The sequence below is a fragment of the Leopardus geoffroyi genome, chromosome C1 (genome assembly GCF_018350155.1).
Source record: "Leopardus geoffroyi isolate Oge1 chromosome C1, O.geoffroyi_Oge1_pat1.0, whole genome shotgun sequence".
NCBI lineage: Eukaryota > Metazoa > Chordata > Mammalia > Carnivora > Felidae > Leopardus > Leopardus geoffroyi.
The window spans coordinates 126997561-127013722 of record NC_059328.1 but is presented as its reverse complement, the minus strand read 5'-3'; the positions used below and the strand labels follow the sequence as shown (position 1 = coordinate 127013722).

General features: G+C 37.2%; 1 protein-coding gene across 5 annotated transcripts in view; it reads left to right on the top strand.

Annotated features, from left to right (window-relative positions):
- ZRANB3 (zinc finger RANBP2-type containing 3) overlaps nt 1-16162 on the top strand; it is a 304410-nt gene that overhangs the window by 226271 nt on the left and 61977 nt on the right. For all 5 annotated transcript variants that reach the window (XM_045479592.1, XM_045479595.1, XM_045479591.1 and 2 more), the window contains one exon: nt 15035-15154. In XM_045479592.1, the coding sequence (XP_045335548.1) occupies nt 15035-15154 (120 nt within the window). The remainder of the gene's footprint in view (nt 1-15034; nt 15155-16162) is intronic.

The following is a 16162-nucleotide window of genomic DNA, read 5'->3' as shown; positions in this document are numbered from 1 at the left end:
ACTGCAATGCTAATCAAAATCCCTGTAGTCTTTTGTAGAAATTAACAAGCTGCATGTAAAATTTATGAGGCAGCACAAAGGACTTAACTTTAGCCAAATTAATCCTGAACAAAGTTGAAAGATGCATACTGCATGATATAAATACTTAGAATAAAGTTACAGTAATTAAGACTTTGTGATAATTGGCATAAGGATAGCCATTTAGATTAGTGAACCAAAAAAGAGAGTCCAGAAATAGACCTTCATATAGATTGTCAATTGATGTTAGGGAATGAGATAAGATAACTCAATAGGGAAATGATAGTCTTTTCAAAGAATACTGTTGAGACAATTGAATATCCATAGGGGGAAAATGAGCCTTGGACCATTATTTTGCACCATAGATAAAAAGTTACCTGAGGGGCGCTTGAATGGCTGAGTCGGTTAAGCACGGGACTCTGATTTCAGCTCAGGTCATGATCTTGGGGTTTGTGAGATTGAGCTCTGCATCGGGCTTTGCACTGACAGCGAGAGCCTGCTTGGGATTCTTCCTCTACCTGTTTTGTTAGGAAAATGAAAATGTAAAATACAGATGGGAAGAAAATATTTGCAATACATTTCCCCTGCTCCATTTTGCCATGTTAAAATTTTTGGTTTGATCAGTGTTCATTGTTTACAATATAATGACTTTGTTAAACATTTCACAGTTGAGCTATAATTACATTTCTTTTGTTTGACAACTGTTGTTTTTCCAAGATTTAATAGCTGTTTTTTTTCTTGTTTGCTTGCTTGCTTAGCTTTCTAAGTACTTGATATTGAGTACAGAATGCTTGCTTCTGTAGAAAGAGTATATATGAGAACCTTTTAGATAATTTAAAATCTGTGGTGAAAAATCCTAGTTGGATGTCAGACAAGTATCAGCAATCAGTAGAAAATTGGCACCTGATTCCTAGGATCCTTGAAAGGAGAGAAAGGCGAGGAAAAGTCAGTTTTCCCCAGACTGGAAATGTTCCCAAAGATTAATGGCAGCAGAAGACCAGTCCTTGCTACCCTAATTCCCGGTGTTTAGTCCTTTTTCATTCCTTCCTGTTAGGACCTTTGTCCTCAACTACCTATGTAAACTGGAACTCTGTATTTCTATTTCTGGACAGCAGCCAGAAATAATTCATGGCATTGTTGAGTTGGAATTCTTAATACATTTTCCCCAGCATTAGTGATATCCAACAGTCAGGGTCTGTAGTAACTGTAAATAATACAGTTTGTCTACATTATAGATGAAATAGACTTTGGAGGAAGTAGCTAGTTTTAGACTACATGTAATAATGTTTCTATGAAAAAATGTGTTTCAGAGTGCTACCAAACCAATTTACAAATGGACTTTTGGAATACCACAGATTATAAATTGGCTACTATGTTATATACATACTAGTGTTGAGACTTCCTTTTTTTGGTTATGTGTTTTCATGACTTATTCAACAAATATTTATTGAGTGCTTGCTATCTAGCAAGGATCATGCTTGGTGATAGGAAGGAAGGAATGTTGAACTAGATACATTGTCTATCTTTGAAGGAATTTGCAGTCTGTTGGAGAAGACAGTAAAATAAATGTTCAACTACAGCGCAGTATATTTAATGTTTAAATTAAAAACAAGATATGTTGGGAGCACTTTAGATAAGACGTGTATCCCAGTCTTGAGAGTTCAGAAAAGATATCCCAAGGAATCAAGTGTGATTTAGCCAACTAGAGTAGAGGGGAAGTGAAATGGGAATCGGTTGGGGTTGATAGAGTGTATGTCAAGACAGATGAATAGTTTGTGCAAACTCACAAAGATTGGCCAGAAAAGGCATATTTAGGGAATCAAAAGTAGGTCATCATAGCCAAAACATGAAGTGTCAGGGAGGAATTCTGAGACTAGTTGAAGATCAGAGAGAGCAGTAACCCTATCATAAAGATCATAGTTTATAGTTTGTCCTAAGGGTTCTGAGCAATGAGGTAGAGAGTAAAATAGAGTAAAATGATTGGATTTGTGCCTTGGGAAAAGAACCATAGCTATGTGGAGAATGCACTGGAAGGAACAAGCCTGTAAGCAGGGAATTCAGTTGGGATGTCACACTGGTAGTCCAGGCTAACAGCAGTGACACTAAACAAAGGAAATGAAGGTAAAATAATGTTACTGGTAAAAAGTCAATTAGTGAATGATCCCAAATCATGACAATTACTTTTCTTCTTCTGTATCATTACTTTTATTGCTTTGTAATATTTGTTGAGAATACAATGGGTTAAAATGAACAAATTCTTTAGATTTAGGATCAGCATAGTACTTTCCTAGGAAAAAAGGACAGATGTAAGTGGTATGGTTTGGCCAACTCTCAGTGTTTTTCTGGTATATTGCAATACCTCATTTTACCGAAAACCTTTTAAGAGAAATGCCAGTACCTTTTCTATAAAAATGATTAAACCAACTCATAATTTAAAATTTCTTGTCACTTTGGGGATGAGAGCATTCCTTAGTGCCTTAAAAACTTTTTAGAAGGCAAACTGCTCTAAACACTTGTCCATTATGCGCAGAGTGCATTTCCTCTTTGCTGTCTTGCCTCAGCAGCTTCACACAGGTAGGATCCTATTTATAATATGCAGCGAGGTATAATGAGGCCACTGCAGTATTCCCTGCTGCATAGGGATCAGGGCGTTGTGAGACTGAAGAGAACCTTGTCCTGTGCCAGTTCTTTTGTGTAAGAAAGGAACTCTGGCTCTAAACCAGGCACATTTGGCCTCTTGTTCTTTAGTAAGGATATGGTTGGTAATAATAAAGTGCAAATAAAACAATAATGTTATCCTTGTAGAGGAAGAGAGAGATAGTATATTAGCTCTATGGCCATGTGGTCTGGAGGAAGGCTTTAAAAATGGTGGAGACATTTCCATTTGAGAGGGAGGAGTCATGCAGGAATTTTGAGGTGGCAGGAATGGTTAAGTTTGGAATCACAGATGGAGAGATTTGCCTTAGAGAAAAGAAGAAATACCTCTCATGACAAAAAGAAAGGAAATGAGGATGAATGAAAGCAACAAAAGGTAAAAATGTTCAGATGATGAATTCTTTTTTCCCTTTGTGGTGGGGTATTTGAAAGCCAAAAGGCATGGGCTGTGATTTCGAAGAAAATAGTAAAGGTTGAAGTTGTTTTTACAGTTTGCTGGGGAAATACAGCAATAAGAGCTAGCACTTCTACCTTGAGTACCATGGGCATCATGGGCCAAGCACTACTCCCTACATATTTTATGCACTAAGTCTTTAACTTCCACCACCGCTCCATGAGGAGTAGGTACTTTTATCCCTTCTATAGATGGAGAAACTAAAGCACAGAGTTTAAGTGACTTGCTCAAGGACTCAGATTGTAAATGATAGAGAGACAGGATTTGAACCTGGACAGTCTGGTTCCAGAGTACATGCACTTGGCCATCAGTGCAGTAGGATAGCTGAAAAATTTAATATTTGTTAGTGACCATGGATTTAAAATGGTGTCTGTTTTCCTATTCATGATTGTTAAGCATCCCTGTGCAAACATGGAGAAAATTCAGAATTGAAATTTCTGTACATTCTATGTATAGAAATTTTTAACACACAAATAAGGTTTATTCATGCTTATGCTATAGTAGTACAAATTTGATGACTTTACTGACATGACTGGTAGATACAGTTTAGAAACAGTAGATAGAGTTTAGAGTTTAGAAATATTTTTGAAAATTGAGTTTAATTTAATTTTATTTTTTTTTTTTAATTTTTTTTTTTTCAACGTTTATTTTTGGGACAGAGAGAGACAGAGCATGAACGGGGGAGGGGCAGAGAGAGAGGGAGACACAGAATCGGAAACAGGCTCCAGGCTCTGAGCCATCAGCCCAGAGCCCGACGCGGGGCTCGAACTCACGGACCGCGAGATTGTGACCTGGCTGAAGTCAGACGCTTAACCGACTGCGCCACCCAGGCGCCCCGAAAATTGAGTTTAATTTTAAAAGAATTAGATGAGCTGTTTTGATCAGTATTTTTATGATCAAACTTCCCTGAGATCAACTTTCATGAGAACAAGTTTTTAATTGAACTCTTTTTTCCAGCTATCTCTTAACTTAGACAAAAAACCCAATGGGTATCTGGTGGTGGGAACTGAAACTCCCCTCAAGCAATAACGCCTGCCCAGACAGAGAGCTCCCACTGGTCCAGACCACTTAGACCAGTTTGAGCTTAACCTCCAACTGAAACTTGCACAGATGGACCATGGAGTGACTCATGGAGTGGTGGACAGTTACTACCTTTACGTCATTATCATTCTAAAATCTCTTCCCTAGGAGGAACACAAACCTCATTTACATAACGTACAATGTATGTATACTTATGTTTCCTTAAGGCACATGCATGACTTTATGCTTGCCTCTCCATACAATAACAAGTCTCCCCTTTTAAATATTCATCCTAACCCTAAATAAAAGGAACCCACTCACCCTTGCTCAGGGACTCATGGCTTTGGAAGTTATTCCCTGTGATCTCCTTATTTGCTACAAATAAAGTTACCTTTGTGCATCAGCTCCACCTGGTGTAGTTTCTATCTGTGACTCACTAACAAGTAAAGTAATGTTAGTTCAGTTACAGAATATGTCATTTAAGGGAATGTCAGCTCTCACCTATCATAGGGAGGAGAGGAGAGGAGAGGAGAGGAGAGGAGAGGAGAGGAGAGGAGGGAGAAGGGAGGAAGGAAAGGGAAGAAAGGCAGAAAAGAAAGAATGGTTGGATAAAATGATTGCTTTATTATATCTTGTTCCAAAAAGTTGTATGGAAAGGCTTAGGATCCCAGGTTCTTTTGTAAAATTGTATTGGCTAAAGTATTAAATTGAAGTTGCCCTCTTTTCCTGGTATTGTAGCCCATCTGCTTCACTGTGAAATGGACTGCTTATAGAACTCAGTGTTAAAAGATTAGATGTATTAGAAGTACTAGATTTCTATCTACAGGTATATTCATAAAGGATAAAAGTTGCAGGATATAAAATCAATGTACAGAAATCTGTTGCATTCCTATACACTAATAATGAAGCAGCAGAAAGTGAAATTAAGAAAACAATCTCATTTACAGTTACACCAAAAACAATAAAATATCCGAGAATAAACTTAACCAAAGAGGTGAAAGACTTGTATTCTGAAAACTGTAAAACACTAATGAAAGAGATTCAAGACCACTCCAAGAAACAAACATTACATGCTCATGGGTTAGAAGAACAAATATTGTTAAAACGTCTATACTGCCCAAAGCCACTACATATTTAATGCAGTTCCTTTCAAAATACCAATAACATTTTTCATAGAACTGTAACAAACTCCTAAAATTTGTATGGAACCACAAAAGACCTCAAATAGCCAAAGCAAGCTTGAGAAAGAAAAACAAAAGTGGGGGTATCACAGTTCCAGACTTCAAGTTATATTACGAAGCAGTAGTAATTAAAATAATATGGTACTTGATAAAAATAGACACATAGATCAATGGAATGGAACAGAAAACCCAGAAATAAACCCACAATTATATGGTCAGTTAATCTTCTGCAAAGAAGGGATGAATATACAACAGGAAAAGACAATGTCTTCAACAAATGGTGTTGGAAAACTGAACAGCTACATGTAAAAGAATGAAACTGGACTAGTTTCTTACCCCATACACAAAAATAAACTCAAAATGGACCTAAATGTGAGACCTGTAACCATAAAAATCCTTAGAGAGCACAAGCAGTAATTTCTTTGACATTAGTCTTAGCAGCATTTTTCTAGATGTCTCCTGAGGCAAGGGAAAGAAAATGGAACCATAAACAAAACTCAAAGGCAATCTACTGAATGGGAGAAGATATTTGTAAATGACATATCCAATAAAGGGTTACTATCCAAAATATATAAGGAACGGATACAACTCAATACCCAAAAAACTAATCCAATTAAAAATGGGCAGAAGACATAAACAGGCATTTCTGCAAAGAAGACCTACAGATGGCCAAAAGACACATGAAAAGATGCTCAACATCACTCATCATCAGGGAAATGTACCTATTAAAATGGCTGAGGGGCGCCTGGGTGGCGCAGTTGGTTAAGCGTCCGACTTCAGCCAGGTCACGATCTCGCGGTCCGTGAGTTCGAGCCCCGCGTCGGGCTCTGGGCTGATGGCTCAGAGCCTGGAGCCTGTTTCCGATTCTGTGTCTCCCTCTCTCTCTGCCCCTCCCCCGTTCATGCTCTGTCTCTCTCTGTCCCAAAAATAAATAAACGTTGAAAAAAAAAAATTAAAAAAAAAATGGCTGAAATAAAAAACACAAGAAACAAGTGTCAGTGAGGATGTAAAGTAAAAGGAAACTTCTTGCACTGTCGGCAGGAATACAAACTGGTACAGCCTCTCTGGAAAACAGTAAGGAGGTTTCTCTTAAAAAGTTAAGAATAGAATTATCCTGTGATCCAATAATCACATTACTGGGTATTTACCCCCAAAATACAAAAACACTAACTCAAACACCCCTATGTTTCTTGCAGCATTATTTACAATAGCGAAATTATGGAAGCAGCCCAAGTGTCCATCAATAGATGAATGGATAAAGAAGATGTGGTACACATACACACACACACATACACACACACGCATACACACAGAATATGATTCAACCATAAAAAAATGAAACCTTGCCATTTGCAATGACATGGATAGAGTTAGAGAATATAATGCTAAGTGATATAAGTCATTCAGAGAAAGAAAATTACCATATGATCTCATTCATATGTGGAATTGAAGAAACAAAACAAACAAGCAAAGGAATAAAAGGAGAGACAAACCAAGAGTTTATTGAACTCAACACCCAAAAAACAAATAATCCAGTGAAGAAATGGGCAAAAGACATGAATAGACACTTCTCCAAAGAAGACATCCCGATGGCCAACTGACATATGAAAAAATGCTCAACTTCACTCATCATCAGGGAAATACAAATCAAAACCACAATGAGATATCACTTTAAACCTGTCAGAATGGCTAACATTAACAACTCAGGCAACAAAAGATGTTGGCAAAGATGCAGAGAAAGAGAATCTCTTTTGCACTGCTGATGGGAATGCAAACTGGTGGAGCCACTCTGGAAAATAGTATTGAGGTTCCTCAGAAAATTAAAAATAGAACTACCTATGACCCAGCAGTTGCACTACTAGGTATTTATCCAAGGGATACAGGTATTCTGTTTTGAAGGGACACATGCACCCCAATGTTTATAGCAGCACTGTCAACAATAGCCCAAGTATGGAAAGAGCCCAAATGTCCATCGATGGATGAATAGATAAAGAAGATGTCGTGTATATATATACAATGGAGTATTACTCTGCAATCAAAAAGAATGAAATCTTGCCATTTGCAATGACGTGAATGGAACTAGAGGGTTATCCTAAGTGAAATTAGAGAAAGACAAAATCAGATGACCTCACTCATATGAGGAATTTAAGACAAAACAGTTGAACATAAGGGCTGGGAAGCAAAAATAATATAAAAGCAGGGAGAGGGACAAAACATAAGAGACTCTTAAATATGGAGAATAAACAGAGGGTTACTGGAGGAGTTGTAGGAGGGGGGATGGGCTAAATGGGTAAGGGGTATTAAGGAGTCTACTCAAAATCATTGTTGCACTATATGCTAACTTGGATGTAAATTAAAAAAATAAATTTAGGGGTGCCTGGGTGGCTCAGTCAGTTAAACATCAGACTTCGGCTCAGGTCATGATCTCACAGTTCATGAGTTTGAGCCCCTCATCGGGCTTTGTGGTGACAGCTTAGAGCCTGGAGCCTACTTCAGATTCTATGTCTCCCTCTCTCTCTGCTCCTCCCCCACTCATGCTCTGTCTCTCTCTCCTTCAAAAAGAAATGAAAACATTAAATAAATAAATAGATAAATAAATAATTTTTTTAAAATAAATAGAAGAAGAAAAAAAGACAAACCAAGAAACAGACTCTCAACTATAGTGAACAAAACTGATGGTTAGTAGAGGGGAGGTGGGTGGAGGGATGGGAGACATTTGGAATAGGGATTAAAGACTACACTTATGATGAAAAAAATTAAATGATAAAAAAGAAAGAAACATGGCTAGAAATAAGAAAACACTTAACAGTAGTTCACTCAAACCTTCTTTGGAAGTGAAACTATTATTTTTTTTTGGCATGGGGCTCAGTGAAATGTCCAAAATACTGATATCATAATATGGAACTACCATTCTTCTCCTGAAGGCTGTCTTCTACTGGATTTGAAAATATTTACTACAGATTTGAAAATATCTTTTCAGGCTGATAAAGTTGTTTCTAAATTAAGAGTCATGGGCCAATGGAAGGGATAGCAGAAGACACATTTCTAGCCTTTCTTTTGTGGTGGTCTGTGGGGCGGGACAGGGTGGGTTCGGGGTGAATAAGCAATGCATATTCGCTTTTACTTTCATACTTTCCTCTTATAAGATAATTTTAAAGAGTAAAGGTTAAATCAACTATCACAGATAAATTAATAAATACTATGAAGTAAACAAGACAAATGTATAAAAACAAAAGAAGCAGAGAGGATATCAACTGGTGAATGGGCAAATAAAATGTGATATATCCATACAATGGAATGTTATATGGCAATAAAATGAAATTAAATACCAACATGTGGTGCAACATGGATTGAAAACCTTATGCTAATAAAGATGCCAGTCATAAAAGATTGCATTGTATTATTTATTTTATGTGAAATGTCCAAAATAGTCCAATTCATAGAGACAGAAAGTAGATTAGTGTTTGTCTAGAGCTAGGGGGTGAGGCAGAGACCATGGTGGGGATTTCATGGCTAAGAGATGAAGGGTTTCTTTGTAGGATAATGAAAATATTCTAAAACTGACTATGGTGATGGATGCACATCTCTGTGGATAAAACTAAAAGCCATTGAACTACACACTTCAAATGGATGAAGTTAATGGTATGTGAATTATATCCCAATAAAGGTATTGTGGGTTTTTGTGTTTTTGTTTATTTGTTTGTTGAAAGAACCCAGCTTCTTCTTTCTGCTTTGTTTATGCTAGGTTGCTGCTTGTTCTTAATGGCTTCCTTAGGCCCCAAGATGGCTGCTGCACTTCCTTATACCATGTACAGACCATAATGCCCAAAGCAAGAAAAAGCCTTCCTAAGAGTCCCTTTGTCAGTGAGGATTTTTTTGGAAGGCCCATGCAGACTTCTCCCATTTCTTATTAGAGTCACTTGCAGAGAGAATGGAAGTGCTAGGCTTGCGTAGACCAATCACAATTCACCCTGTGTTGATTTAAAAGAGCTCGAAGAACTTTCCTTAAAGCACATGGCCACCCTATATCTAAATAAAACTGCATTTGCTCTGGGGCCTAAGGACTTAAGAATTTAAGGAGGAGCTTCTTTTATGCTCATACTCCTTTAGCTGGAATTTGTAGCAGCTAAATAAAAAAATCATTCTGATACTTATTAAAATGGTAAGGAAGACTTCATTCAAGATCATTACAAAGGAGTCAACCCTCTTACAGTTGTGGAGAGAGACTGCTCAACTCTGAATTCAACAAGGAACCAGTGGGGATTTAGCCACCCTGCAACATGAAGGGGGTCAGTGGATGCAAAATTACTAAAAGAGACATTAAGGCTAGGGAGATTCTTGCTCAAGAAGGCCAAGGGCTTAAACATCATAAGTGGGGGATGAGGAACTTAATCAGATATCAAGGGTTGATCAGGTAGCAAGGGTAGGGGCTTTCTTGATAAACTGACTCAGCAGGATTCTTGCTGAGCCTTCTGTGTAGACCTGGCCAGGACAGGCTGAGGCCTAGTCAAGAAGAGGGACGAGGGAAGCCAAACTATTTGGTCATGGACAGAGTCTCTGTCATAATGCAGATTTGATGGTTTTTTTCATTCTTTGTTTCTCCCTTTTATCATTTGATTAAAAGCTGACAATTTAAAATCAAGTAAATTTCATCAGGTCTTTAATGTGCTTGAGGCTTTTCTTTAACTACTTTTACTTCAAAAATTATGATGTACACCTACCTATTCACTAAAAACAATTTAAGAAACAAATATTAGCATATATTATATTCTCTTCATTTCTGAATTTCTTTAAATGAGATGTATGGTCTTCATTATTTAAACTAGAGCTTGGACTAACAGACAGTTTCAGCAAAGTAAGATTGTGAATACATAAATTTTTTGCAACTTCTGCAAAACCTGAACTTCCATAACCAAAATACTGATTGGGACCTGCCATTCTACATAATTCACACTTAAGATAGGTTGAAAGCAACTTCCTGCCCAGATAATGTAAAATATGACAATGCAGTGACAGTTTTAATTAGAATAAAATCAGAACAGTTAACATGCTTGTATGGTACATTTTAAAATGCAGTCATTTGCAGTCCCCTTGTAAGAACCTAATGGAAATCCTAAAGGTTGTTACATAGATATTTTGGTTCTCTTTCTCTAGGAAGCAAGGTCACAATGATTTTTAAGTTACTAGGCTAGTCCCAATAGACTGTTTAGCCCATTATAGAATTGAACTTGCAATATTAATATTAACCATAAGCCTTTCTAAACCAGTGATTAGAAGGAGTGGGAAACAGGACACTTGGGCTTTGGCATCAGCAGTTTCTGATTGTAATGAGGAAGGGGTGATATCAGTGGAGGGGACTCTGGCAGAAATAGCTTGCTCAGGCAGGGAATGCATCTGAAACTGGGGATACAGTGGTTGTATAATTTCTAAGTCTGCAATGGATGGTAAATGAATGTACCTAAAAAATACTCCAACTTGACGTGTTTTTTTTTGAAAGACTTATCACAGTAAATACAGCTCTTTAGCCAAACAAGCGGTTTATTAAAGTGGTTCAGTTACCATGGCAACGTATCTGGAATTTATAGCTCTTTAGTTTGAGAGTACTTCATTTCACTCTCTGAGGCACTGAAATCCAAGGCTAAAGTTCTTAATGGCCTCCATTAAGTCTCATTGTATGATGAATTTCTATTGTTTGGAAAATGTATACACACAAAATGTAGCGTGCAAAATCAGTCCTATGAGTTTATAGTTGTGTGCATTAATTTTAAATAGGTACTTTTCAATTTGGAAATGTCCCTGTTAAAAATTTTTTTTTTTTTTAATTTTTTTTTTTTTTCAACTTTTATTTATTTTTTTGGGACAGAGAGAGACAGAGCATGAACGGGGGAGGGGCAGAGAGAGAGGGAGACACAGAATCAGAAACAGGCTCCAGGCTCTGAGCCATCAGCCCAGAGCCTGATGCGGGGCTCGAACTCACAGACCGCGAGATCGTGACCTGGCTGAAGTCGGACGTTTAACCGACTGCGCCACCCAGGCGCCCCTAAAAATTTTTTTTATTATTGCCAAAGCTACATACGATCCTAGTTTAATGAAGAAAAACAGCTATTTCAAAAAATATGTCTTCTGAACTTATTCCCCAGAGGCAACCACTTTCTGTTCTTTTAGCTGTTTTTTGGTTTTCTTTTAATATTTACTTCAAATCCCTCAGCAACATGTTTATATTGCTTCTTGGTTTGTATTACTGCTTGCTTTGTGTCTTTAGCTGTCATCAATTATTTGAGTTTCTGTGTACTTGAAAATAGCTTTATTCTACTTTTATTCCTGATTTTTACTTTAGCTGGGTATAATTCTTAATTATAAATCATTTTCTCAGGGTGCCTGGGTGGTTCAGTCAGTTAAGCATCTAACGTTTTTTTTTTAATGTTTTATTTATTCTTGAGAAAGAGAGACAGAGTGTGAGCAGGGTAGGGGCAGAGAGGGAAACACAGAATCTGAAGCAGGCTCCAGGCTCTGTCAGCACAGAGCCCGACACAGGGCTCAAACCCACAAACTGTGAGATCATGACCTGATCCGAAGTCGGACGCTTAACTGACTGAGCCGCTTGATTTTGGTTCAGATCATGACCTCATGGTCATGAGATCAAGCCCCACATCTTGAGAGAAACTTCGGATTCTCTCTTTCCCTCTTCCTATGCCCCTCTCCCACTCATGCCCTCTTGAAAGAAAAGAAAAGAAAAGAAAAGAAAAGAAAAGAAAAGAAAAGAAAAGAGAAAGAAAGAAAAAGAAAGGAAGGAAGAAAAGAAAGATAGGAAGGAAGGAAGGAATCATTTTCTCAGAATTACTACAGATATTGAGAAATCCAATGCACTTCAAGTCTTTTGTTTTAATTATTTTCCTCCCTTCCCTGGATGCTTAAAGAATTATTTCTTTGTTCCCAGTGTTCTAAAGTTTCATGATGATGGACCACACTCTAGGTCCATTTTCATCCATGGATCCTCAGAGGACCTATTCCATTTTCCATTTTGAAAACTCCTGCCCTTAAGTTTTATAAAACTTTTTTTTTAATTTCTCTGATTATTTTCTTTCCTCTGTTTTCTCTGTTGTATCTAGAAATTTTATTATTCATGTATTGCCGTCTTGGTTTGGTTCTCTAATTTTCTTATACTTTTATATTTACTCTATTATAATTTTTCATCTACTTCCTAGAAGATTTTCTTGGCTTCATAACCAGTGAATTTTTAATTTCTACTGTTAGATTTTTAACTTCCAAGAGTATTTCCGCCCCTTTCCCTCTTAGTCACTCCTTTTTTAGAGCATCCTGTTGTCTTACAAATGTAATCTCTTCTAGTTACACTGACTGGAAACTGTACATGGTTATGACTTACAGACTTTGGCCTTCAATAAAGGATGATCTGACTGGATGTCTTGTTGAGGAACCCTCAATATTAGACTCTTTAGTCTTTTCTTTTTGGCTTGTCACTTTCCCTAGAATATAATCAATTTATATGATTCTCCTCTCCTGTGTACAAGGCATGGGCCTCTTTGTCTTTTTGGAGACGTGGAAGGATAAGAAGGCTGAGAGAGAAGGGCAGATCTCCACATTTATTATGTAACTTTTATTTAATCCCTGTGATTTTTGTAGAATAGCCTACCATCATTGTAGGATTCCTTTATCCATATACCTTCTGTTTTATGCTCTCTAGAAAATAAATCTCTTGCTTTCTGCCAGAGTAGGTTGGAGAAGTACTCTATTGTGTGGAATAGGAATAGGAGAATATCTAGATCAGTGTTGGTACATGATCAACTCCTCAAATATTATTTTGACCAATCCTCCTGTTGTAGCCACACCCCCAACCTCACTTCCCTTAGCACCATTTCCTAAGCCTTTTTTACATTACCTCTATTCTAAACCTCTTGCTTGTCAACTTTCCATACTTCCACCTTAGGAGCTGTCAGGTTGGCTAATTAGTTACTAACCATCTGTCTACTTTCTAATTTCCAAAGTTTTGTCACTATTAATTCCTCTTGAGTTCTCTGTATGCTTTGCTGTCTTTTAAATACAACATTGAGGGGTGCCTGGGTGGCTTAGTTGATTGAGCGTCAGACTCTTGATTTCACTTCAGGTTATGATATTGCACTTCATGAGATCGAGCCCCATGTCCAGGCTCTGCACTGATAGCTCAGGGCCTGTTTGGGATTCTCTCACTCCCTCTCTCTCTGCCCCTCTCCTGCTCACATTCTGTCTCTCTCTAAATAAATAAACAGTAAATATATAATACATACATACATACATACATACATACAGCATTTAGAGGGAGTCTAGGTTAAACGTGTTCAGCCTGCTCTCTTTTCCCAAAATTTCTAACTAGTTTTTTTAAGTTTATTTATTTTGAGGGAGAGAGAGAGTGAGAGTACATGCTTGAGTAGGGGAGGGGCAAAGAGAGAGAGAGAGAATCCCAAGCAGACTCCGCCTTGTCAGCACAGAGCCAGACGAAAGGCTTGATTGAACTCACAAATTGTGAGATCATGCCCTGGGCCAAAGTCAAGAGTTGTTCACCCAACCGACTGAGTGATCTAACTAGCTTTTAATAGTTAAGAGACTACTTTTGTGTTTTAGATTAAATTGATGCTTTAAATTTGATTCCTATTTAATTCATCTCACATTGATTACTCATTCTTAATAGATAACTTGTCCTCAAGTTAACTAAGAAAAGCATTTTTAGGGGCACCTGGGTGGCTCAGTCTGTTACTCATCTCTTGATCTTGGCTCAGGTCATGATCTCACTGTTCATATGTTTGAGCCCCAACATCGGGCTCCTTGCTGATAGTATGGAGCCTACTTGGGATTTTCTCTCATCTGCTCTCTCTCTGCACACTTCACCTTCCCTCCTGCTGGCATGCTTTCACTCACTGTCTTCTCTCTCAAAATAAATGAATAAACTTTTAAAAAAAGAGAGAGAGAAAAGTCTTTTTAATCTGAGCTATCTTGATTTTCTCCTTTCTCCTTCACAGTTTCTCCATATGTCCTTCTGTGCTCTTGACCTCCCTCCTGTTTCCTTCATCCTGTCACTTCAGCCTCTTCTATAACCTTCTGCTTCTTGGAGACAAGCTTAGATCCCCTCATTGTCCATTTCCATTAGCCTATCTACACTTTAAATGCCCTATTTCTTAACCTACCTAAGCTTCTTAGTTAAAAAAACAAATGAATCAACTTTCCTTAACCCTTATGCTCCAGTCCCAGCTTTCTTAATTTATAGTCTTCTCTTAAAAAAAAAAAAAAAAAAAAAAAGTGCTGTTCATTCATTTCCTCCTTAACACTATTCCACGTAGTCTTTTATATGAGCTTTTTTGAAAATGAGCTTCTAAACAAAACCACCAACCCCTTTTTGGCCATAGCCTAATTGACTACCTCTTTTCCATTGGAACTTTTTCTTCTCATTCTTGACTTGTTCTTGTTTTACTTCTCAAGGTGTTTTTGTTTGTTCGTTTGTTTTTATTCCTTCCTTTGTGTCTCTTTTTCCCTTTTCCCCTTAAATGTGGGCCTCTATTTCCTTAGGCTACCTCGAGAGCAAAGCACTTAGTTCATAGGAACTTACTGACTTCTGAAAAGTTTTTCATGCTTTATGAAAAGAAAGTGACGTAAGTGACATGATTTTTCAAATAAAGATTTATATGACATTAATGGAGGTTTAACTTTTAATATCTAGGCAGGTGCTGTAAAGGACTATATTAAGATGATGCTTCAGAACGATTCACTTAAATTTCTGGTGTTTGCTCATCATTTAAGCATGCTCCAAGCTTGCACAGAAGCAGTCATAGAAAACAAGGTATGTTATTTTTCTATGAAATACTTTTTAGGATGCAGATTTTTAATATAATAAACATCAATTGTAGTCTTGTAATTGAGGTTTTTTGGCCTTGTTTAAATGATGGTATATTATTATTAGATTTTCTTCTTGCAAATTACACTAATATTATATATTACTATTATGTTGATGATACACTATTAAATTTTTTCTTTTCTTCCAGGCTTATAATTTTCCACTAATCTAATTATCTGTGTTGACTAAAATATGCTGACTCGATAGCCTATATTGTGAATTTCAGTATTGTTACTGGATACACCATTTGAGACTGATGTAGACAGTTAAAATTAAAATTCTTATTTACCCTCAAGGCAGCCTTAGGACATGGGTGATGTTGAGGGGAAACAGAGAATGAATTCAACCAATTTTAGTGCCCAACTGCAGTCATACCTTTTAAACTTTAAACAGAGTATGTTGCCTGGAAGATTTAGTACAGGGGAATGTGAAACATAGGGCCCAGGTACAGTATCAGGTAAGCTCTCCAAATCTGCTGGCCTTAACTGCATTTTCTTAGGTTCACCTAATTCCCCAACAGTCTTATCAGAGACAGCATCTGCCATTTTTTCTTTCAGAGTTTAAATCTGTCATCTCTCTTTATGTGCTGAGGGCTTTTGGAGATGCTCAGAAACTGCGAAGAAATTTCCTGACAAATTGTGTGAGCTTAATATACATGGAGTGGCAGAACCACTTGCCTGTGTAGGTAGATTTTTTACATGGAGGAATTAAGCCATGTTTTTTAAAACTTTGTATACATATTATGAGCATTTGGCAGTCTGTTTATTAACATTACCAAAGAAGTAATTCTCATGTTTCTTTCACAGACAGATTTATGATAACATAATAAAGTGCTATCTGTGAAAAGGTGTTCTCACATTGATTATCGTAGTATTTTTTTAAATATTGATTCCTTTTTAAAAAAAATTTTTTTAATAATTATTTTTGAGAGAGAGAGAGAGAGGGAGGGAGGGA